The sequence below is a fragment of the Haliaeetus albicilla genome, chromosome 2 (assembly GCF_947461875.1).
Source record: "Haliaeetus albicilla chromosome 2, bHalAlb1.1, whole genome shotgun sequence".
NCBI classification, from domain to species: domain Eukaryota; kingdom Metazoa; phylum Chordata; class Aves; order Accipitriformes; family Accipitridae; genus Haliaeetus; species Haliaeetus albicilla.
Window position 1 is genome coordinate 46400478 of NC_091484.1, and position 22544 is coordinate 46423021.

Sequence of the window (22544 nt, forward strand, 5' to 3'; positions counted from 1 at the left end):
GCTTCCACTGAGAGCAACGAGACTAAGACTTATGTTTAAAGCTAAACCTGGACCACTGTCTCAAACAAGGATTCTTTTGTGAATGACAGCCTAACATTGAGATGAGTCCAATGACTAGTAATACTTGGTTTCCAGTGGTGTCAATGTGAGAATCAGGCCCGTAATCTGCATCGCCCTGAACTCTGCAAAAATAGCAACTGGATGTGCAGACTAAAGGCACAGAAGTGATCTGTCAGAATAAGTGGATTTTATAAGTACAGATTTATTGGAGGGAAAAAAAAAGGGAAGAGACAAACAAAGGGATTTCTACTGCCTTCTCCCCATCTTTCCATTAGCACCCAATAGTGAAAAATGCCCATTTGTATCAGTCAATGCAATCACAGCTGTCTTGCCTGCACAGTCCCCCGAGGTAGACTGCACCATCCCTCACCCCTCACGGCACCTACAATTATAGTCTGCAATACCTGCAAGTCTTTAAGATGACTCTTTTTAATGGTTCCCCCAAACACACCACTCCTAACCCCAAAAAAGGTTCATGCATGGACTTGGAAGGTTTGTTTGGAAGGATTTACTTTTGATTTCAAATAAATGTACATTCTGGGGACTTCCAGGATATTCACTGGGTCTGTCAAGGAATGGAAACATAACAGATGCCCACCAGCTTACTGGCAAAGAGAAGAGGTTCTGTCAAAACAGCACATTTATTTGGAATTAAGAATCTAATTTTAAATCTCTTTCTTTGACAACACTCATATCTTTGGCATTTACATTTCCAATGTTTATACTACTGTCTTAAGAACACTTAAGTAGAACCTTTATTTCCAAATAAAGTTTCATAACTTGGCAGACTCATGCTCACTTTATAAATATAAGAACTTTAAATCCTTTTCCATATAAACATATGTAATATTTCCTACCAAAAGTGTGTGACAGCCAACAAGTTCAATTATTCTCAATCTATAAATCTGTACAAGACAGGTCATCCAAAATAATGCATCAGCCCAGGCATAATTACGACTATGCATGTCCAGTAAATAAATAAATAACGTCTCAGTATGAAATAGCAGCAACTTGCCAGGAAAATTATACTGTGTGTTAGAATATCCCATAGGTTCATTGGAATACAGTTGCAGTGAAAAATGACAGGAGGCCTCTTCCTCCTAAGAGTGTTCACAGTTCTCTGCTGAGTCGGAAATCAGCAAAAAGTGAGGAAGAGAAAGACAGCCCAAGTTGTGCTCTTCGCCGGTATGCAGGCAGCCCGGCGGGGAGGAGGCCGCCAGGGAGAGCCGTTCAGCTCCTCGGGTCAGCAAGCGTCTGTGGAGATGGTCCAAAGATCCGCAACACTGATGTGGGCACCTTGCCTTCTGCTCCGAAACACAGAATGAAAACAGAATGACAAAAAAAGAGTGTATTTTCCAACTGACACCCTCAGTACACAATGCCACATGAGCAGTCCCACTGATTGCACAGAGGGTGATTACAGAAGCAGACGCTGCTCACCAAGAATGAGCGCGGTGCTGGTTTAGCCCAGATGACTTAGCTTTTTGGACAGCTCAGCAGCAAGAGATTAGGAGCAAGCCTAAGCATGGGTTTAAGCGTGCTGAACCCTGTGGCCTTCACTGTTCCTAGCTCCCACCGGCTGCCAGCCTGGCTGCCGCAGCCACGCTGCCTTGGCAGAACTGACCCTTGGCTGCCTGGGAGTGGACCGGGCTGCAGGCAGTTGCACCACACCGGACTCCTCCGGCCGTGAAGAAGGTGGGAGATAGCTAAAGCACGCAGTGTCCTCCCACCGCTCTCCTCTGGAGTTTGGATTGAGCCTGGTTGCCCTGGTGAAGCTGAGTTTGACAACAGGCCTGGATTTTCTTAGAAAGCCTCCAATGGCAGTAGCGTAACATGGACTCAAACTGAGGCTAAGCATACTCTAAGACCATGTAAAATTAAATCCCACTGATGAGTCCAGTACAGCGTTAAAAGGCATTAGATTCTGATAAATGCTTTGGGTAGCTGCAGACGAGGCCTTGCGAGCCTGATATCTTACGTGCCTTGTTCTCAAAGTGGGATATCCCAAGTTGCTTTAGATATTTGGCTAGTCGGGGAGAAAGGGGAATGTTTCCAGAGGAAACACTCCCTGTTCTCAGGATCCAGAGCTCTGAATCTTTACCTTAAATGGGGAACCTGTGAAGGAACCAGGCACTTAAAAGCTCAGGCTGCTTCGAGACGACTTCACGGTTCTACCTCTCACATCACAACTCAACAGCAAGAGCCCCTTTTGCTCAGCCTGAATGCATTCAAGCTCCTATCCCCATTTCTCAGCATGTTCACCAAATGTCTGGCTAAAGGTTAAGCTGGGAGGCCCTCTTCTGTCGAAATGAAGCAGGCATGATTTACTGCACAGAAAAGCACACAAAGCGGCTCAGCTCTGGGAACTACTGATTAGGATAGTCAGCTACAAGCCCTGAATTTTGCTGTCAGCTTGTCGACTGTTTCTTTCAGGTTTGGGTGTTGGGGGTTCTTTCCTCCACGACTGCCTAAGCAAACCTGAAAGCAGAAGCAGACTACTGAAAAAAAATCAGCATTACTCGGTGCCACTCCCTGCTCCAGCAGCTGCAGGACAGCTCAGTTTTAACCCACTTTTTTCCCGTCCTCCCTCAGCCATACAGCTGGGTTGTTAAAGCACTCCCTGATACTGCAGTTTTGCATCTCCTCTGTCTGGGAAGGGAATCAAAGCCACTTCCCAGTTCACTCTTCTGGCCGCTACGTAAAATAAGGGCTTGTCATCCACCCGCATTTGAAAAAAGACTACAAATGTGTTGCAGGGAGCAGACAGATGATACTATCCATGTATTTTTATAGGTATTCTCATTATATCGCACAGACTAGGGCCCTCAAGACCTGTTCTGCCTAGAGGCTGGCTCCTGGCAATGTTTAGGACGGAGCTGGAGAAGGAGCCTTTTGAAGCGGGGCAGGTCAGCCCAGTGCACCACACTGAGCTTCAGGCAGCACAGGACAACTCATACTGAGTTTTGTCCCAGGATTAAAATGGAGTTTCTGAATTGGCACCTGTAATCCATCTCAATCCCATTTTGGCTGTCTAAGTCTTTAACAGGATCTGATTCTTTCTGTACAAGACAGTTCAGAGCTTTGTTTCACCAACACAATGCAGCCTAACAACAGTTCCTGCACTGGTATATACAGGCATGAACCTGTAACATCACTGATCCTTTGTCCTTACCATAAGCAACCCAGTAAATAAAAGGGGGACACCCCCCGCCATTAGTTGAAAATTCCATTACAGACTTAATTGGCAAATTGTTTTTTCACTCTCAGAAGTAAAGATTTAAACCAAAATACTCAGATTTGTTATCCCCTTTCTTACCCTGGCTGAAAATCAGTATTACTTCTATTCAAGTCAGCAAGGTTAAAAGCAGACATGGGAGAAGAATCAGTTCTTGAGACCCTTCCAAAACCCTCCAAACCTACAGTGAGTGCATAAAGTTAACTAGTGAGGTGTACAAGATGCAACTGAAAACATAAATAATTTTGGCAAGTCAGTGTTTTTTGAGGTTGTTCCTTCCTACTATTTCCTAAAACAACCACATCCAATGTTGCTGTATTCCTTTCCTCATTAGAGTATTGCCCAAAGGAATGATGATAACCCACCATAGTGATCAGATCACCTGAGAGACTCTATTACTCTGCAAAACATGTTCCACTGGAATTACTTTAAAGATGAAAAATATCTGCTTCTCCTACCTGTGGTTAAAAAAATAATTAAAAAATACTTTCCATGAATGAAAAGACTTTGGTTTTTGATAATTATTGCAATACACCTGAGGGAGTTACATCATTACTAACCTGAAGCTTTTGTAGAAAGCTGTTGCTCATGGAAAGCAACTCAGAGTTCAAAGGCTTCATTTATTGCTTTTTCTTTATCCTGTCTAGCTGAAAAGAGACTGGGCAGATTTTTTTCCCCATTGTTGTAGTGACAAGCTAGTTTTCCCCAAGATTTTGTGTCCTATTGTTGCTGTGGCACTATCTGACTCTCTGCATGCTGACAGCAGTATGAATCCTCACACTGACTTTAGCTGGCAGTTTTTCAAGTCTAAGGTTCTCCTTACCTACATGTAATTCTGTCCCATGGCTTGGACTACTGGAAAGAAAGGACTTCATTGTGTAGACTTAAAAGCAGTACAACTACTGTGACATGGCAAAGTATGAGTATTTTGGTTACTCATATGGTCTTTTCATAGTGAGATAAAATACCTTTCTTTAATAGTAACAATGCAGCTGTAGTTCAGTCTCTCTTACCGATGAGTACATATGTAATCACCTGCAAATGCTGCCAAGGGAGCCATGACTACACAAAATCATTGGTTTTATATGAGGAACACTAAAAGATGGGGTTCAAATTCTATTTAAAGAATCAAATATACATGCCATGTTACTGGCTCAGTGGCTGAAATAACACTGTGCAAAAATAATATGTTGAGATAAGTAAAAAAGCATATTTCATCTAGTAATGTCAAAGTACTTAACGAGCATGAATTAACACTTAAAACATCTGTGTGAGGTTAATATTATTGTACCAAACTGATATGTAATCTGAAGTCAAGATAAATACAGTCAAGCTGATGGGCCCAAAGTCTCAAACTCAATTGCTGACAGGGCCCTGAGTACATTCCCTCCCTCCTGGGGTTTTGGCTGCTTGGGCTAAGACCCAACCTCAACAAGCAGCTCTCAGGCCTTGAAATGGTTATGAAGAAAAAGCTCTCTGAGAAAAACCTGGAAGAAGCCTCAGCAGAAGCTCTCCCTTTTTCTTGGGAGATTAATTTAAGTGGAGGCTCAACCTTGGTCCCTGTTGCAGGTCCACATGTGCTAGGTCTTGAATCTCTCTGATTCTGAACCCAACCCTGACCCAGCAACTTGGCTTTTAGGCTTGACCTCAGACTTGCCTCCTCTCTACGGACCTGTTGGGCTCATGGTGGACCCCAGCTGACCCTGGTTACCATCAAGGACATGCTCTGCTCTTCTAGCTCAGGTCCTGTGGGACAGTGCCCTTGCTGCACCCTGGCAGTCACTAGCAGGGCCAACTGAACAAACCAAACATCTAGTTTTAACTTTAACTATTAGGCAACATGCCTTACAGACACATGTACACACATTTCAACATAAAAACAAAGTTAGGCTTAAAAAAATGGTATAAGAAACATGATCCAATTACATGATCATAATTTTAAAAGAAAAATTTGTTGTATTTCCAGAGTGTTAGGTATCTGAGAAACTCTTTTATGGCAACAGCAGAAAGAAGTGTTTTAACAGCAGTAATATATGGCTTCTTATCACTGCTAGTAAGAACTTTCAGCATCCTTTGCCTCACCAGTTCAACAGGGCTATTATACCCTCTAGCTACTTACTAACCCAACCAGTAGTGGCAAAAAAAAAAAAAAAAAAGGAAATCATACACCAGGAGCCTCTTACTAATCTTAAATAATGCCATAATAATAGTAGCCAGCCCCAAGAGGAATGCTTTTTACTTGATTTTGCAGATAGCATACTCAAACGGCTAAGCTGCATGTTTAACTGGTGTATTTCAGGAAATCAGATCATTTTCTTTCAGCATATTTGAGTTCCTTTATTGATGAGAGCACTTGCAAGTATCACAAATAGCTAGAGGTATTTACAAGAAATTAATTTAATTAAAGAAAACAAAAGCAAATATTTTTTAAGCCATGCAAAACACGCTAATATAGATGTTTACGAAGTATAAATCATGGGTAATGTCTGTTTGCTAAGTGCAAATTATTCTAATTGCACAATTCAATCAAGCTGTCTGTAAATTCAAATTCCTCCTTAAAACATACATGTATTCTTTAAATTCTTTCACTATTAGCTCATTAAGCCCCAAATATAAACTTACATAAATAAATACACTTAGCATTTCAGCTTCCCACTCACGTCTCTCATCTATCACACATATCTAATATGCACAGTCCTTATCTTGCAAAAATGCATGCAATGGAGAAATACCCTCTGGGAAGTTACACTGATTTCAAGAAAAGTTCTCATTTACATGTCTTACAAGACTTATAAGAATACATAAGGGGAACACAGGATCTGTATATAGACTATTGCAAGATCAGCACTAGGCGCAAGTAGTTAAAAGACTGCTCTGTGCTCTGCTGTCCTGGTCTAGACTCCTCTCCTCCCCACACTCTCCACAGTAACTGTGCTGTGCAGAGACTGCAGAGTGTTGGATGAGCCCAGGAGACTGGTTCACTGGTGAGAGAATAATTTAAACTCCTAATTCAAAGTCTTGCTGGATTGCCCTCTTTGTCAAAGGCCAGTCTCGCTTGGGAAGCGACACTGATTGTGGAAATACCTAAGACTCCAGCCCTTGCCAACACTTTGACACGTGCTTATCTGTTAGCATGAGCAGTTTCATTGAAGTCCATTTTCAGCGCAAAGCGTTCTGTGTGCGTAAGTGTTGAAGGGCTGAGATTTAAAATGCTGCGCAACTAGAGGCCGGCAATGTGACATTTCCAAATTTCCTTCAGCACCTGATCATTAGCAAATATCAGCAATGTCACAATACTGAGCAGCGCTGAGAGCTGCAAATGGAGGGTCACATTATTTTTGGAGCACAGAGTGCTTTTAAAAAGCCTATTTCAATTTGCAAAGTACGCTGATGCAATACACTGCTGTTGTGCTGAGTAAGCATGTTAGTTACGCTTTGCCTCATCCAGCATATACTACGCAATCTGAAATATCTGCTGAGCAGCAGTACAACAAACGTCATTAATTAAATGTCAGTGAACCAACAGTAACCACATAGTGGCATCTAGGACATTTATTTCCTGCTTCAAGTTGAGATGAATATTGCAGAACTCAGCAACCGCAGTGTCGTAATTTTTGGTGAAAGGTGGTTGCTATTTTATGGATAACAACCACAGTGGCATTACTGTTTAACATCTATTTAACTGAACAGTGTCATCCTGTTTAACATCTCCATTAATGATGTGGATGATGGGGCACAGCGTAACCTCAAGTCTACAGATAACAAAAGAGGAGGAAGAGTGGCTGATGTGCCAGAGGGTTGTGCTGCCATCCAGAGGGACCTTGACAGTCTGGAGAAATGGGCTGACAGGAACCTCATGAAGTTCAACGTGGAGAAGTGCAAAGTCCTGCATCTGTGAAGAAACAATCCCATGCACCAGTACATGCTGGGGGCCGCCCAGCTGGAAAGCAGCTTGGCAGAAAATGACCTGGTGGTCCTGGTGGACACCGAGTTGAACATGAGCCAGTGATGTGCCCTTGCTGCAAAGAAGGCAAATGGTATCCTCGGCTACATTAGACAACATATTGCCAGCAGGCTGAGGGAGGTTATCCTTCCCTTTTACTCACCACTGCTGAGGCCACACCTGGAGTACAGCTAACAGCCTCCAGGGTCTCTGGAGAAGTCTCTGTCCACGACAAATTGACACAATGGAGTTATGGCCTCTATTTGTCCCGGAGCACGAGGAGTATAGTGATGTGTATCCTATACTATCTCATCTTGCAACTAGAGAGTACTTTGTAAGCACTCCCTGAGGCATCTAGAATGCTTTTGCTGATGGCTGCCTTGTAGATGTATAAATAAAGAGTTTCTCAGACCACAGGACAGATTGAGGGCTGCTGCAGGGCACAGTCATATCTGTTCTGCTTTCCTCAGCTTTTACTAGTATGAACTCTGATTTAAAAGACTGCCATAGCCCTGATTTAAAAGACTGCCCTGGCCCTGTTTGTGTCACTGTCAAATACTTATTTTTCTGTAATGAAGCTGTCATTCAATCTAGAATCACAGAATAATTTAAGTGAGACGGAACCTTCAGAGGCCTTCTGGTCCAAAGCATTTTTTTAGTATTTCAAAGAACAGGGATCCCACAGCTTCTCCAGGCAACCTGTTCTAGCGATTATCACCCTAACTGTAAAGAATCCTTTCCTTGTAACTAGTAAGAATTTCCCCTGCTACAACTTGCAGCCATTGCCTCTCATTCTTTCACTGCACACTGCCACAAAGACTATGGGTCCATTTTCTCCATAGCTAATCATTAGGTTGTTGAAGACAGCCAATTCATTCCCCTGTTGGCCTTCTCTTCTCCAGACCAAACAAGCCCAACTCTCTCATTATGCTATTGTTACCCTGTGTCAAATATGGCACAGCAGTGTATGTCCGTTACTCTTTGAAGATATAGTAATATTTCATTTGCATCATCATTAATGTTGATGATGCAAACCTGGCTAAGTGGGACTCAACGGTCTGTGTCTTTACTAGCCAGAGTGCTCAAGGATTGCTACCATGTTAATCCTGTGTAGTAGAGGCAGAAACCATTTCTAAAGGCCCAATCCAGAATGCACTGAAATCAAAGCAGAAACTCAGTCTTGGCTTTAAGTCAAGACACTCCAGTTTTCAGACCCATTTTCACAATGAAACAGAAAAAAGAGTTCTCCCCATTCAGAGTCAACTTGGTATTTCTGAATAGGTCCAACAAACACTTGAAAAGAGTTCCACCGCATTATGTACAAATGAGAATTAGAGACAGAGTAGGTTATTCCTAATATATAGAACAGATGCACTTCACAATGTATTCTTAAGTCTTCAGATCCCTCTGTAGATTTCTAAGGCCCAAACAGAAGCACAACGGACTTCCTCTCCAGCTACTTGGTGCATAAGTAACTGCCTATCCTGTGTGCAAGCCAGTACTGGCAAGGCTGGCAGAATACTATCTGTTGGATTGGAGTGGAAATGCAGAGCACTGCATTGTCCAGGTGGCAACCAAGGGCTACACTTCTATCAAACAGACGCCTTTGCCTTGGAGAATGGGTGTGACATTTAGGGCAACACTTGGGTACCTCTCTGATGGATCAAGCATGCCGTGCTGGTCTTTACTCAAATTCCTTTGGCTTCAGTTGAAATTTGCTTGAGTGAAGACTAACAAATATCTTGGGATTTGACTATTGCATCTCACTTGCTTCCAGGAAGATGGTGATGGTAAAAATAACAATGAGAACCTTGTGAATAATGTCATATTTAAATTTACATAAAGGACAATGCTGCACTTCAGAAATTTCTCATGCTCTTAAGGGATTTGAGTAAGTGAAAAGAGAATCTGAAATGAGAGCAGGATTTTGCCCACACTGCATTTATTTTTTTACTACTTTCACCAGTCTAGGGAATATTAAAATGGTACTTTTGTCATGACTCTCATAGAATAATGCCTGATTCTCATGTTTTGTTTTGCTTTGGTTGTTGGGTGGTTGGTTGTTTGGGGGGGAGGGTGTTTTGATTTTTTTTTTTTTTTACTATAACCATGACTTCTGTTATTTTGGGATTTTTGCATGTGGGTGGATGGATGTGATGGTAAACAGTTGAACCACTTCAATGAGAACCCTGTGAGCTGCCAAACTAAACCATGAACTCAGCAGGAAGTTAAGTGAGAACATAAAATTTTCTCTTTAAACTAGGGCAACCTGGCAATTGCCTAAAAATTATGCTATGTCTGTTCTTACGCCTTATGATTCAGAGAGATCATTCAGGCATCAAGTGATACCTAGCACTGAATCACTCAGAGGTGAGTGACACTCAAACACTTTTTTAGATAACAGCTACTATAGGCACGGTACATTGGAGATTACCTAAACTACTGCAGGTGCATTTGCTTCAGCACCTAGAGCTGCAGTACTCAAATGCAAATGGAGACATCGAGCTCTTCGGTATCCACTCAGAATAATGACTACTACCATTTATTTGCCTGAAGGTAGGTAATGCTGCTATTGATAGCCAAAGGCTCAGCTCTTCTAAGAAAATCAATGACATTAAAGAGTTTCTGAAGTAGTATACACTGCCTGAGAAGGGCAGCAGAAAAATAATAAGTCTGGAATTGTTTCTTTTTTTTTTTTATGCTCGCCTTCAAGCAGAGAATGAGGAAGAATTTCTTCATCATTTAGGCAGATCTTTATATATCATATACTGATTCAAAATAATTAAAAGCTTATCTTTCAGTTAACAAAGGATATTTCTGGAAAAGGAATGCCAGGATTTTTGGAGATTTTGTTCAGAATAAACAGCCACATGTTATGATGTTTACTCAGCCTCTTTGGTTTACAATATGAGAACAAAATTCCCATCAGATTTGAGGTATTTTTTTCATTCTTGTAGGTTGGAAATACAATGAGGACAATTTTTTTTATGATATCCAAACAAGTCCATATTTGATCCAAAACAAAATCATATAGTCAAAAGACAAAAACTAATTACATTTTTGAACCTCAAAAATTAATTGGCTCTCATTTCCATTACACTTGAGGTAAAAGCTTCAGTTTTTCTGGCCTTTCAATAGAAAAGCATATAACTTTAAAGAAATAGAAAGCATGTAACTTTAACTGCATCAGAAAATATAGACAAAAGAAAACATAATAATTTGTTACCATAAATACACGTGATACTCAATCTACCTGTTAAAGTCTATAGATGAAAAGAATAAAACAGCTACATAACTGAATCCCTCATTCTCCTTTTTAATACTTCTCAAGTGTCAACCCCACTTTTAAACTCTATTTAAAAAAAAAAAAGAAAAAGGTAGTAGATGCAAAATTGGGAACAGCACTATAAATTAAAAATTCCTGTGTCTCACCAAAAACTATATATAGTTTCTAGAGTTTTGTCTTAGCAAGAATTTAGGTCTAAATGTCCATTTAAAAGATAGAGAACTAGTAGAAACAGATCGTTTTTTCTGCTGTAGTATCTTGAAAAAGTACAGGAGTCATAAAGCAGGATGGCAAAAAGACATTTTCTACTTTTAAAATTGAAAATGGCTTTTCTAGAGGCAATCCCCTTGTGGATCCTTAATTCCTATCTTTCCTGACAATTTTAAAAAAGCTGGAGTAAAAGGTTGCTTGAAGTTTCTCAGAGTATGAACCGCAAAATAACACAGCCAGATTGTTAACAGACACCTCATTTACCCCATTTACAACCTGTGCATCCATCTCATTTGTTAGCACAATTCGTCAGAAGCATTTACAATGCTGTAGAAAAGCCTTTACTGTTCTTTATGTTGGCATAGACTGCTTCCCTCCCTTGCTTTTTTGGCAACATCACCTCTTCTATATATGGCAAAAGTCACGTTCTCACATTATTCGCTGTACTTTCAGCCAGTATCTGAACACACGTCACTTATTGGCTGGAAACATGGAGGAGAGACTAGGCATCAGATCAACAGCCAGATCTCCACAGGTCATGATGTCTCTACCATTGAAACTCTGCCTTCAAACACCAGCAAAGCTGGAGAGGGGCATCACAGCCAGCACCAGCCATCCTATGGCAGGTTCTCTCATTTACACAGATGTAAGGCCAGGGATCTACCTAGATACAGTTCTTTCAGTAATATATTTGTAGATGAGATGCTTTACCTCCAGAAGAGTGATACACACTGTAGGCAATACTGATAGCCATTTCCTGGCGGGCAACAATCTACTTGGAGAATCAAGGGCCAAAGGCAAATCTAGTGAGTCCCCAGTTGTTAAATGTCCATCCCAGACATCATAAATGTCACTACAAATCAAGACAGATTATTAGCTGAAAAAAAATTAACATAATTGCTGTCTTATCCCATTTCTTTCCCTTAATGTTTCTCTAAGTCATTTCCTAGCTATTAAAGATTGACCCAGTAATTACTGACAAAACAAAGCACAGTCTTCATATTGTAACACAGATTCAATTTTCAGCCTGCCATGCAGTTACTATCGTTCTCCTGGATGACGGCACTTTTTCAGTATCAAGGATTTAGTGCGCCATCTGGTGGATTTTCAGCATTTGGTACATTTTGTGTACAAACCCAGTGACACAGAGACGCCTGATATACTGACAGGAGTATCTACCTTTTTTGGCCAATGTCCTTGTTAAGAGGAAAAACCAGCATTGTTGATCTTATCATTCCACTTATGGTCAAATTATATTTTTGCCTGAGAGTAATAACTTAATTCCTTTTACATTTCCAGTCAAATGAGTTTTTAATACTGTAACTTTAGCTAATCCCTTAACACTGATTGATTTTATATGTAATTGATATACGGTGCTCTCAAAAAAGGCCTCCACAAACCTAGCCTAAGATAATTACAGATTTAGGGCCACAAGTTGAGACCATCTATGACACTTAGAAGCTTAATTCTGACTGACCAAACATGCTAGGATTATTCTCTATTTGGGATGAGGGTCAAAGATATTGAAGCAAGCCTATTACCATACAACTTCAAACGAAACTGACAGTCTGAGTACTGATTCTTCATTCTAAGTACCACAGCAACAACTGTCATTAAAAATACTGTAGGTTTTTAAGATATCACATGAAAAATGTGAAGCCAGCTAAAATATTTGAAAAAAAATTCTGAGCATGAGTTTTCTACTGTATTCACCCTTTCTTTGTAACTGTGAGGCATTTCTTCATTTCTCTTTTTTATAGAGCACGAGTTGTGTGATGAGGAACCTGGGATGGATTCAATTTCAAAAGGCACCAAGTCCTTTGAGCACACGGCCCTAAGAGGGAGTGTGTCTTCTACTCCAGCACAATGCCACAGGCACTCTTCTACTCTGCACAAGATGCAGTATATTCCACTGCAGCTAAGACTTCCAGGATTTTAATGCTAGATGGAGGCTGCCCTCTGAATGAATGAACTGCAGCTGCCACAAAAGAGCATGAATGGACAGTTGGATGAGGCTTCTACCCAACATATGATGTCAATTCAGAAACCTGGACTAAAGATGGCAATGTCTGTATGGGAATAAAAGAAAAGACCCACTGAGAGGTGCTGGATATGTGGCTGTTAATGAATCTCCTTCCTGGAGTCTGGCCTTCTTTCCATAAAGAGGAAACAAGACAAACACAGATAAAACAGAAAGGAAAAGAAAAGCAGTGATTGAAAATGCAGCTTTTGTTTTTGGTCCCAATTGCTACTGGCAACCTGACCACTAGAGAAAAACAGGCTCAGCATAGTTTTATCAGCCACTGCGAGACTTGGCAAACGTACCAATGCTGTGCTGTTTTAAACATTGATTTTAGCTGTCTTTTTGGACACAGGCTTGCTGCAGTGCTGCTAAAAGGTCAGCTGAGACAGACTGTTTTTAAACTGAAAGCTAACGTCATGAAGTGAAAAGAAGATATACAACTAGGGAAGAAAAAGGAAGACAAGAAACAAATGTGGGGGTATCGGGATTTAAGTGGTATGGTCCAGGTGGTTTTCAGACCTGAACTGTGACTGCAGGAGGTGCCAGTAGCACTGAGATTCCTGTCTTTGGTTGGGATGTCCTTTACAATCAGGTAATGAAAGATGAAGTCATATGATAGGTCTGAAGTCTCTAGGAGACTGCAAGACAATGCTGCTTTTGGTCCAGATATGCTATGTTGCATCAGCAAGTGGTGTGACCTGACAGGTGTGGATTCACAGAGAAAAACAGCTGGTGCTGGGACCAGGTATCTATACTAAAAGTTTAAAGGAGGTTATTTTGAATCAGCTATGGCCTGACTCCATAGACTTAATGACAATTAGGATTTAGAGTTCACCCTCCAGATTACTTTAGCCTGAAAGGAAATCTGGAAGTCCCAAGAGCATCTTGCAATGAACACCAAAGCACAGTAGCAGGGATAAATGGAGATTCAGTTAGGAAGTGCAGACCTGATCTCTGTAGGGAGTTTTCTGGTGGCAGAGGTCCATGGGGATAACCCCGGATTGCTGCAGGACGAGAGAGAGAAAGCCCTTCTAGCACCATCTTGTCCAACCTGCCTACAGGGAGAAAGACAAAAATCCACATTTTTGTTCATGTTGCCTTTCCATCTTATTCTGAGTTGTTATTTAAGGAGCAGAGTTAGGTTTTTATTATCGTGGATAAAGTTGAGTGTAGCCCTTAGTGTATTATATGTTCTCACGGCAAGCTAAATCCACTCATAAATGAGTTATAAAACGTATATTTCATTTAGGAATAGAAGTGCATGCAGTTATTGCATAAGGTCTTTAACTGAGATTGAAAGCACATTACAAGGTTTAAATATGATCTGAATAGATGAAATAAAAAATACAGATATTACTTCCAAAAAGCTGAGAGCGTATAACGTACAATTAATTTCAACAGACATTAAATACCCTGGAGGATTAAAGCCACGAGAGAATACTGATTACAGTAGTTCAAGACATTTACTCTTTCAATTTTGCAAGTTCAGTATGATATCTGAAAACCATTTTTACGTCAGTTCTTTCACACTAATCCAACTTTACTTGCAGTAAAGTACTGCAAATTATACCATTTGTTTTACCCGTGAAAATTAACAATGTCCTGTCTTCACAGTATGTTCAAAGGAAACCTTCTAGTGATGTAGTATCTGAGTAGTTTCAAAGGCTTTTGCATCACTTGACATTTTGTAGGGAGTTCAAGTGTTTCTGATATCTGACATAAGGCTTGTTTTTACAGAACAACAGTGTTTCTGAGGCCTCCACAGAGTAAAAGGAATTCTAACACCTTTAATGACATTGACATATCAAAAATTTATTTTGATAACTGCCCATGTGGATTCAATCAGTTTGAAAGTGTACATTTATGAAAACAAGTTAAGCTGATGTAAATTAGATTTAAATCAAAGAAAGAATACCTTTTCAAGGTTTTGCACCAGTTCAGTTAAATCAGTTTAAAATAAAATCTTAAGGCAATACTGTGCAACTTTGTGCTCATATAAAGTCTGACTGACTTCTCTGGACAAAGCTTTCACTAACCAGCCACAAGTTCCACTGGCTACAACAGGACAACAAGCTTTTTTTTTGCTATTACTATGGCTCACTTTGTAGGTCATTGCAGTGTACAATTGTATTGGGTTTGCATGGCAAGGTTTTGGTAGCGGGGGGGGGGGGGGGGGGGGGCAGGGCTACAGGGATGGCTTCTGTGAGAAGCTGCTAGAAGCTTCCCCCATGTCCGACAGAGCCAATGCCAGCTGGCTCCAAGACAGACCTGCTGCTGGCCAAGGCTGAGCCCATCAGTGACAGTGGTAGCACCTCTGGGATAACAGATTTAAGAAGGGGGAAAAACGTTGCTGCTGGCACAGAAACTGCAGCTGGAGAGAGGAGTGAGAACACGTGAGAGAAACAGCCCTGCAGACCCCAACGTCAGTGAAGTAGGGGAAGAGATGCTCCAGGCGCCGGAGCAGAGATTCCCCTGCAGCCCGTGGTGAAGACCCTGGTGAGGCAGGCTGTCCCCCTGCAGCCCATGGAGGTCCACAGTGGAGCAGATATCCACCTGCAGCCCAGGGAGGACGCCACGCCAGAGCAAGTGGATGCCCAAAGGAGGCTGTGACCCCATGGGAAGCCCACGCTGGAGCGGGCTCCTGGCAGGACCTGCAGACCTGTGGAGAGAGGAGCCTACACTGGAGCAGGTTTTCTGGCAGAACTTGTGACCCTGCAGGGCACCCACGCTGGAGCAGTCTGTGCCTGAAGGACTGCACACCATGGAACGGAGCCATGCTGGAGCAGTTCACGGAGGACTGTCTCCTGTGGGAGGGACCCCACGCTGGAGCAGGGGAAATGTCACGAGTCCTGCCCCTGAAGAGGAAGGAGCAGCAGAGACAACGTGTGATGAACTGACCGTAACCCCCATTCCCCATCCCCCTGCGCTGCTGGGAGGGTATGTAGAGAATCTGGAGGTGAAGCTGTGCCCGGGAAGAAGGGAGGGGTGGGGGAAGGTGTTTAAGAGTTGGTTTTATTTCTCATTACCCTACCCTGGTTTGATTGGCAATAAATTAATTTAATTTTCCCCAAGTCGAGTCTGTTTAGCCTGTGATGGTAATCGGTTGAGTCTGTCCTTATCTTGACTCATGAGCCTTTTGTTGTATTTTCTCTCCCCTGTCTAGCTCGGGGAGGGGGGGAGCAAGTGCGTGAGCAGCTGCATGGTGCTTAGTTGCTGGCTGGGGTGAAACCACGACAACGGTGCACCCGCATCCCTTTTTGTGACTTTTATCTTTCTTCTATCGTCTAGTACGTGGCTAATAAAAGTGTTAAAAAATTTCTCATTATATGCACAAACTAGATCCAGGCCCCAGCAACAGAGAAAATTCCCATATAGAAGAACACCATTTAGGGTAATTTGACATCGTGTCTGTTGTCTGGATTACCCCGTGTTCGATTTAAATTTACGACGGCATCGTAACACGGTCTTCGGTCTGAACTACCAGATGTTTGACGCGGGTTCGTGGGGCAACGGGACGCGCGAGGGGCGCCATGAGATGCAGCATCAGCTGAAGAGAGAAACCAGACGACGCTGATCGCGGAGCTACGATCTGCGGAGGCGTTCAACGGTGCGCCCGCCCGGGAGCGGACGGACGGATCACGGAGACGAAGCCGTGCTCCTCGGTGCTGCCGCAGACTACCCCATCAGCCCGGTGCCGGGGGGCAGGTGGGGGGGGGCGCAGCCGGCCAGCAGCGACAGCCCCGCGGCACTCCGACACCGAAAGAGCCAGCGCCGCCGCTCGGGGCGGCCTCCCCGCCAAGGGCCCCGCCGCGCCCGGGCCGCACCGCCAGGCCCGCGGTCGCGCCGCTGCCCGCCGCCGGCGCTCGGAAACGCGTCACTCCCCGCGGCCGGGACCCCGCCGTTCCGCGCCCCACCGGATGGTGCGTGACGCCATCGCGGCGCGCCGCGGCCTCTGCCGTCGCCGCCCGCAGCATGGCCGTGGCGGGGGAGCCGCCGCCGCCGCCCGCCGCCATCCCCTCCTTCGCCGTGGCCCGCGGCCTGGTGGGGCGCCGCTACTCGTGCCTGGTGGTGGCGCCGCACCGCAGGCACGTCGCGCTGGCGCCGCGCTACCTGGGCCGCAAGCGCACCGGCATCCGCGCCCAGCTCGACGCCGAGCTCCTGCGCTACTCGGAAAGGTGCGGCCGGGGAGGGGGCTCGGCTGGGGCCCTCCCGGGTTTGGGGGGGGGGGCGGGGGGTAGGCCTCAGCCCGCCTGGGGGCCCCGCGCCGCCGCCTGGGCCCCGCCGCCTGGGCCGGGGCCGGCCCGGTGGTGGCTGTCTGCGGCCTGAGAGCTGACGGTGCCCCCCCCCGCTTTCTCCTCCCCAGCCTTCAGGGTGTGCCGGTGGCCTACGACAACATCAGAGTGGTGGGTGAGCTCGGGGACATTTACGACGACCAAGGATTCATCCACCTGAACGTCGAGGCGGACTTCGTCATCTTCAGCCCCAAGAAAGGGAAAAAACTGGTGGTATGTCAACATGCCGACGTCTCGTGGGGCACGTTTTTTTATTGAGTAGTCAAAGCTTGGCCTGCCTCCATCTTCAGCAGAGGTCTGGGACTTAGGTGGAGCTATATTTTGGCTTATATTGGTAGTTTATTCGCGTATGAGTAGTTTACAGGAGTTCTATTAGCAGTTGGTAGCAGCAGGTTTTATTTTCGTCTGTCTCTATATTTGTTAAATTTATATTTATATGTTATTATAATACCGAATCATAAGGATCACGCATTATTAAAATACTGTATCATAAGGTTTACAGATTACTAAATACTGTATCATAATTTTGCATATCGTTTATATCGATCGATGCTTCTTTCTGAAGCTCAGATAATTCTCAAACAGGTGTGTTTGTTCTTATGTAGTAGTGGCAGGAATGTTTAGGATGTTCTCATGAGTTTATTTCCTTCAAGTACAAGAGCAGTACATCAAGTTGAAGCCTGCCTTTCAGTAAAAGGAAATGTACGGCTTGCAGAACAGCTTTAAGCTTGTTAATACGCTTGTGTTGGTACTTGCCGGGGAAAAATAGTTGAGGGTTGGCTTACTTTTGTTGTGCCATACCTTTTACAGCACAGCTTATGTCTTTCTAAATGTGATTAAAGAAGTGAATGTGTCCCGTTGTTAGGAAATGAATAGAAAAACCCTCAGTGTCTTTCTTTCATCCTTGGGGAAGACAAAGGTGAATAACGTTTGACATGCAGATGTGTCAGAAAACCACTGAATGGAGTACTTAAAAGCTTTTTATGTGTCATCTGTATCTTTAGCTGCTAAGTAGTGCTGTGCCAGCATGAAGACTGTTTTAAGCGAGTAAAGCAGAATTAAAATAACTTTAAAGCAAAGTCAATGGTTGTAGTGTGAGGAAAGACTTACCTGTTCTATTCAGGTATTCACTGTAGCCAAGTCCCATGTTTTGATTTTCTTTCTTTTGCAGATACAGGTTCAGTTCTATTTTGGGAGGAATTGTATGAAGAGTATATAGGAGTAGCTTCAGTTTTAGTGAAGAAGAGTTAGCTGATTTGCTCGATAAACTGACTTCGTAACTTGTGCGTAAACTCTTGTCGAAAAGTGTCCACACAGGAGACTAATACGTATCATGTGCGTTTAAAGGGGTGGTCTTCTTGACTATAGCTTCATATGACTTTCTTTTTCTTTTTTAGGGTGTAATTAATAAAGTGGCCCCTAGTCATATTGGCTGCCTGATACATGGATGCTTCAATGCTTCTATCCCTAAACCTGAACAAATGTCGATTGTACAGTGGCAAGACCTGGGGTTAAAAATAGGGGACGAACTCAAATTTCAAGTATTGCACTTGGATTCTGATGCAGCTGGGGTGTTCTTTATTCGAGGGGGACTCACTAAAAGGAGGTACTGTGCCCTACTAGAGAATACTTTTAACTGTTTTAATGGGCTTGTTACAAGCTAAATGATTTGAATTAACATCTTAATCTTTAAGCTTTCTTATTTTCACACAAACCCATGTCTATATATAGCCTGTGTTAGTTATCTTAAACTAAACTTTCTACTGGTAGGGACTCACTTGGAAGTTTTCTCTGGAAAAATAAAAGTGGATTTTTTTTTTTTTTTTTTGAGCTTTAAAAATCTGCGTGTGCTGACCTATGAGCTGTTGATTGTATAAATAATACATGTTCAAAATAGCACCCCCAAATGTCTAGAGTAGCTGTCTTTATGAATGTGCATAGGCTTTGCAAGTGAAAACACTGCAGTTCCTGAACACAATGTTGACGTTGGTGTTTACACACACATGCGTGCGCACACATTACATAACCACAACTAGTTATATGTGGACGAGTTAAATCCTTGCTGAAACATAAGAATATCAAAGATGATAAGAGAAAACGCATCACTTTCCTCCTTTCACTTACACACCTCTAAATTTTTAGAGCAGTTTGCTAAAAATCTTAGTAGTGATACCTTTAAAAGAATTCATTCAGATTTTTTTATAAATGGTCATTTGCTGAGCAATTTTTTTCTACCAATGTGGTTATGTTTTTAATTAAATGTACAATATGACTACTACTGACAAAATGATAACATTTTTTGTTTGGTTTTTCTTTTTTAATCTGGAAGGATGCTCTGGATTGTTTCAGTGAACTTACAATGAAACTTAACAATTTTGTCCTCAGTGCCTCTGGGGACATCTCCTCCTCCATGGTTTTTAACTGCATTATTTCCATATTTGTCTTCCTAGACATTTTCTCCAATGCTCTCAGTTGCAAGGTACCTGCTGGGTTTTTTTATTTTGCTTGGGTTGGTTTTTTTCTTCTTTTTTTTGACTTTTCTGGCATCACCTTTGTTTTAGCTGTATAGACTTCAGCAAGGCAATTGCTTGGTAAAAATCAGCAGTGTGTCTCATGTAAGACTGAACAGGCCATTGGCTGTGTGTGTTTGTGAATAACTTCAAAAAAAAAAAGCTGCACTACAAAATGTGTAATTATGAATTAGTGGATGAAGGAGTACAAGAAAAGAGGAAAATCAAAATGGTCTGTACAGCATTTTAGAGAAGAAATTTAGGCTAAGATTTGAAAGAGAATCTTGATTCTGTGGTAAGAAGGAAGCTAGTCAGGTAATAGAAATTACCCTGAAAGTATTAAACTGGCTTTATGATTTTCTGTAACTAGAGTATCATGTTCTCCATCTGTTGTTGTTTTTAGTAAATGCTTATCTTTTATCTACTTGATGTAAATACTGTGTTTTGGCAAATTTTGATATTTCACTGTGTGAGGTGTACTTAGATGTCTCTACTTCAGCTTATTTTGTATACTTCTTTACAGCATGAAGCCCAAACGATCTGAGACTGTCACTGACAGTACAAATGGAGATGAAATTCAAAAGCTTGACCACCAGGAAAATGACTTGAATGACTCTGGGGGAGATAATGTCACAGAGGAGCCTCTGGGTGAGACGGATAACACCAGGAGGGAAAATGGAGAAGAGCGAAGTGTTGATGCTGTGAATGGATTGTGCGATGATAAAAACAAGAAGAAGAAAAAGAAAAAGCATAAGCAAGAAGAACAGGAACATGTATTGCCTACCAGTGACTCCAGTGGTTACCAAAGTGACCATAAAAAGTCAAAGAAAAAGAAAAGAAAGCATTGTGATGAAGTTGAAGAAAGTGAATTATCTCAGCTGTCACAAGAACCCAAAGCTAAAAAGAAAAGAGACTAAAGTCTGAAGTGCCTTTCCTGAATAAGATTTCGAATGTTTTTGATAAGCTTCCAATAAAATCCTGTTTTCAAAATGCATATGTATATTTCTTTACCAAACAATCTGCTCTGCTAGGTGGAATAATGTTTGTGTGCATACGTGCGCCAACAGCTTTAAAGGCAGGAGCTTTTAAAGAAGTGATAGAAGAAATGGGATAGAAGCAATATCTGCCTGTTTTATTTAGGGGAAAATAAGGCACAGAAGAACAGTGGAATGTAAGTACAGGAATACATGCATCACCTCTGTGTCTGCTTCCTGGTTCCACACATTAACCACTAGCTAGTTACAATCTTTACTACTCTTAATTCCATCTTTGCTGCTCAGTATCTTGATTCTGTAAGAGTAGATTAGGTTTACCTTTGGGGTTCTGGGGTACCTGAATACCCAGGGTCTGAGAAGAGATTTTTTTGTAGTAGTAGTAGAAAGGGACCATGAATGCCTGTAAATGAAACTCTGTAGCCTGACTTAAAGGTTAAGCAAACTCAAGTGTTTTGGATCTTTCAAAACACCTTTTGTGGTACTCCAGGAAAACCAGTATGATCAGCTGATTCAGAGCAAGCAGGGAAGACGGGAGAAGATTAATGTAATCTAATGTAATGAAGTACCACTTATAGGTTAGAATACCACTGAGATATAGGCTGATAAAGCAGTTGGTAATGGGACATACTTTGATAAAGTTTATTTTTATGCTGTTAAGCTCATTGACTTCACAGTTTTCTTTAAAAAAAAAAAAAAAAGCTGAAGCGCAACTCCCAAATTTTTGTGCTAGTTGTAACACTGCTCTCTAGAACAGCAGGTACCTACTGTCAGTATTTTCCAAACTGTTGGAATTAATGTTAGTGGGAAGTTTTGACAATGGGAAAACGACAGTCAAACATTAACAAATGTGCCTTTATTAAGAACTAATTTTCCTGGTGTACACATATGATAGTTTTTTGAGTATCAGTACTTTTGGTTGCTGCTCTCTTCTGTTGTGAGGAGTTCAGGGGAGAACTGTAGTGTAACATGGTCTAGGCTAGATCTTTAACGGAGGTAGGAAGCAATGATTACTTTGGTATTGATTTACCTTATTACAAGAAGACATAGCCAGCTCCTTGGAAGCCTTGTAAGTAAACAGCATGTATGTGGAAACCTGCTGTTTGTCTGTTCTTAGGTGACAAAACATTTTGCTCTAGCGATTATGCTGGTGCTATTAGCTCAATGTACTAGATTTATATACGGTGCCTAATAACATATCCATTCACATTGAACATGTTCTGAATTTAAAATGTGACAGTACTTGTTTTAGGGCTCACTTTGTGCTATATTAATGTCTTTTATGTATCTTTAAAGCTCCAAACTTACCAAGACAAACCTAAGTTTCTGTCTTCCAAGCTTGATGGTATGGCAGTACATCATAGGCATTCTAAAGTTGTAATACCAGGAAGAACCAAGTTAAGAGTTTTTGAAGACCTATAAGGTGAGCTTAAATAGCTGTTTAAGGGCAGCAGAAACTTCAGTATATCCTGTTTTGCTTGGTCTTCAGCATACTTGGTCTTGAAACCAGTTTCTGGACAGTCCTGAGATGAACGTGAATTGTCCCTGTTGTGTTTCTACATGTGACAATGCTGACACTTGAACTACATGCAATTTCATGGATACTGTCTCATCTGTCCATTCTTCCTGTACTGTGACAAAACCTGAGAAGTCAGATAGTGTTTGTAATGTGTTTCTAACAGCACACTACAAGATCAACTGAGGGCAGTATTCTGGTGTGTTAAGTGTTGCAGAGAGTAACAGTAGTCCCACCCTAATGTGCTTAAAATTTAAATACACTGGACAGGCTGAAGGTTAGGACATAATTTACAGTTAGAAATTACCTGTTAGCTCTCCACCCACCCCACCCCCCCTTTTTTTTTTTTTTTAACATGGATTGATATAGAGGGAAGAAGTTAGATGGGCAGGTGCAGATATTTTTTGTTGATGCCTATGGGAAGAGGAAGATGGAGGCAGTTGCTGTTGCAGATGAACCAAAGACTGAGAGTCGAAT

At 42.2% G+C, this 22544-nt stretch overlaps 1 protein-coding gene and 1 long non-coding RNA gene across 4 annotated transcripts; one reads left to right on the plus strand and one right to left on the minus strand.

Moving 5' to 3' along the window:
- Nucleotides 1-532: 532 nt before the first annotated feature.
- Nucleotides 533-16463, minus strand: LOC138682541 (uncharacterized). Of its 3 annotated transcripts, XR_011322647.1 has the most exons (4): nucleotides 16182-16463; nucleotides 13705-13812; nucleotides 7402-7460; nucleotides 3223-3753 (listed from the first exon to the last, which is right to left on the minus strand). It is a non-coding gene; the product is annotated as an uncharacterized lncRNA (long non-coding RNA). The 3 variants fall into 3 exon arrangements; XR_011322646.1 differs by lacking the exons at nucleotides 3223-3753; nucleotides 7402-7460 and adding an exon at nucleotides 533-1364; XR_011322644.1 differs by lacking the exon at nucleotides 3223-3753 and having other exon boundaries at nucleotides 7391-7460.
- A 224-nt stretch (nucleotides 16464-16687) lies between these two features.
- On the plus strand, nucleotides 16688-20553 carry POLR1F (RNA polymerase I subunit F). Its single transcript, XM_069773744.1, has 4 exons — nucleotides 16688-16932; nucleotides 17121-17262; nucleotides 18447-18655; nucleotides 20083-20553. Exons 1-4 carry the CDS (start codon nucleotides 16730-16732, stop codon nucleotides 20474-20476), a joined length of 948 nt encoding a protein of 315 aa, XP_069629845.1. The 5' UTR covers nucleotides 16688-16729; the 3' UTR covers nucleotides 20477-20553.
- Nucleotides 20554-22544: the final 1991 nt, after the last annotated feature.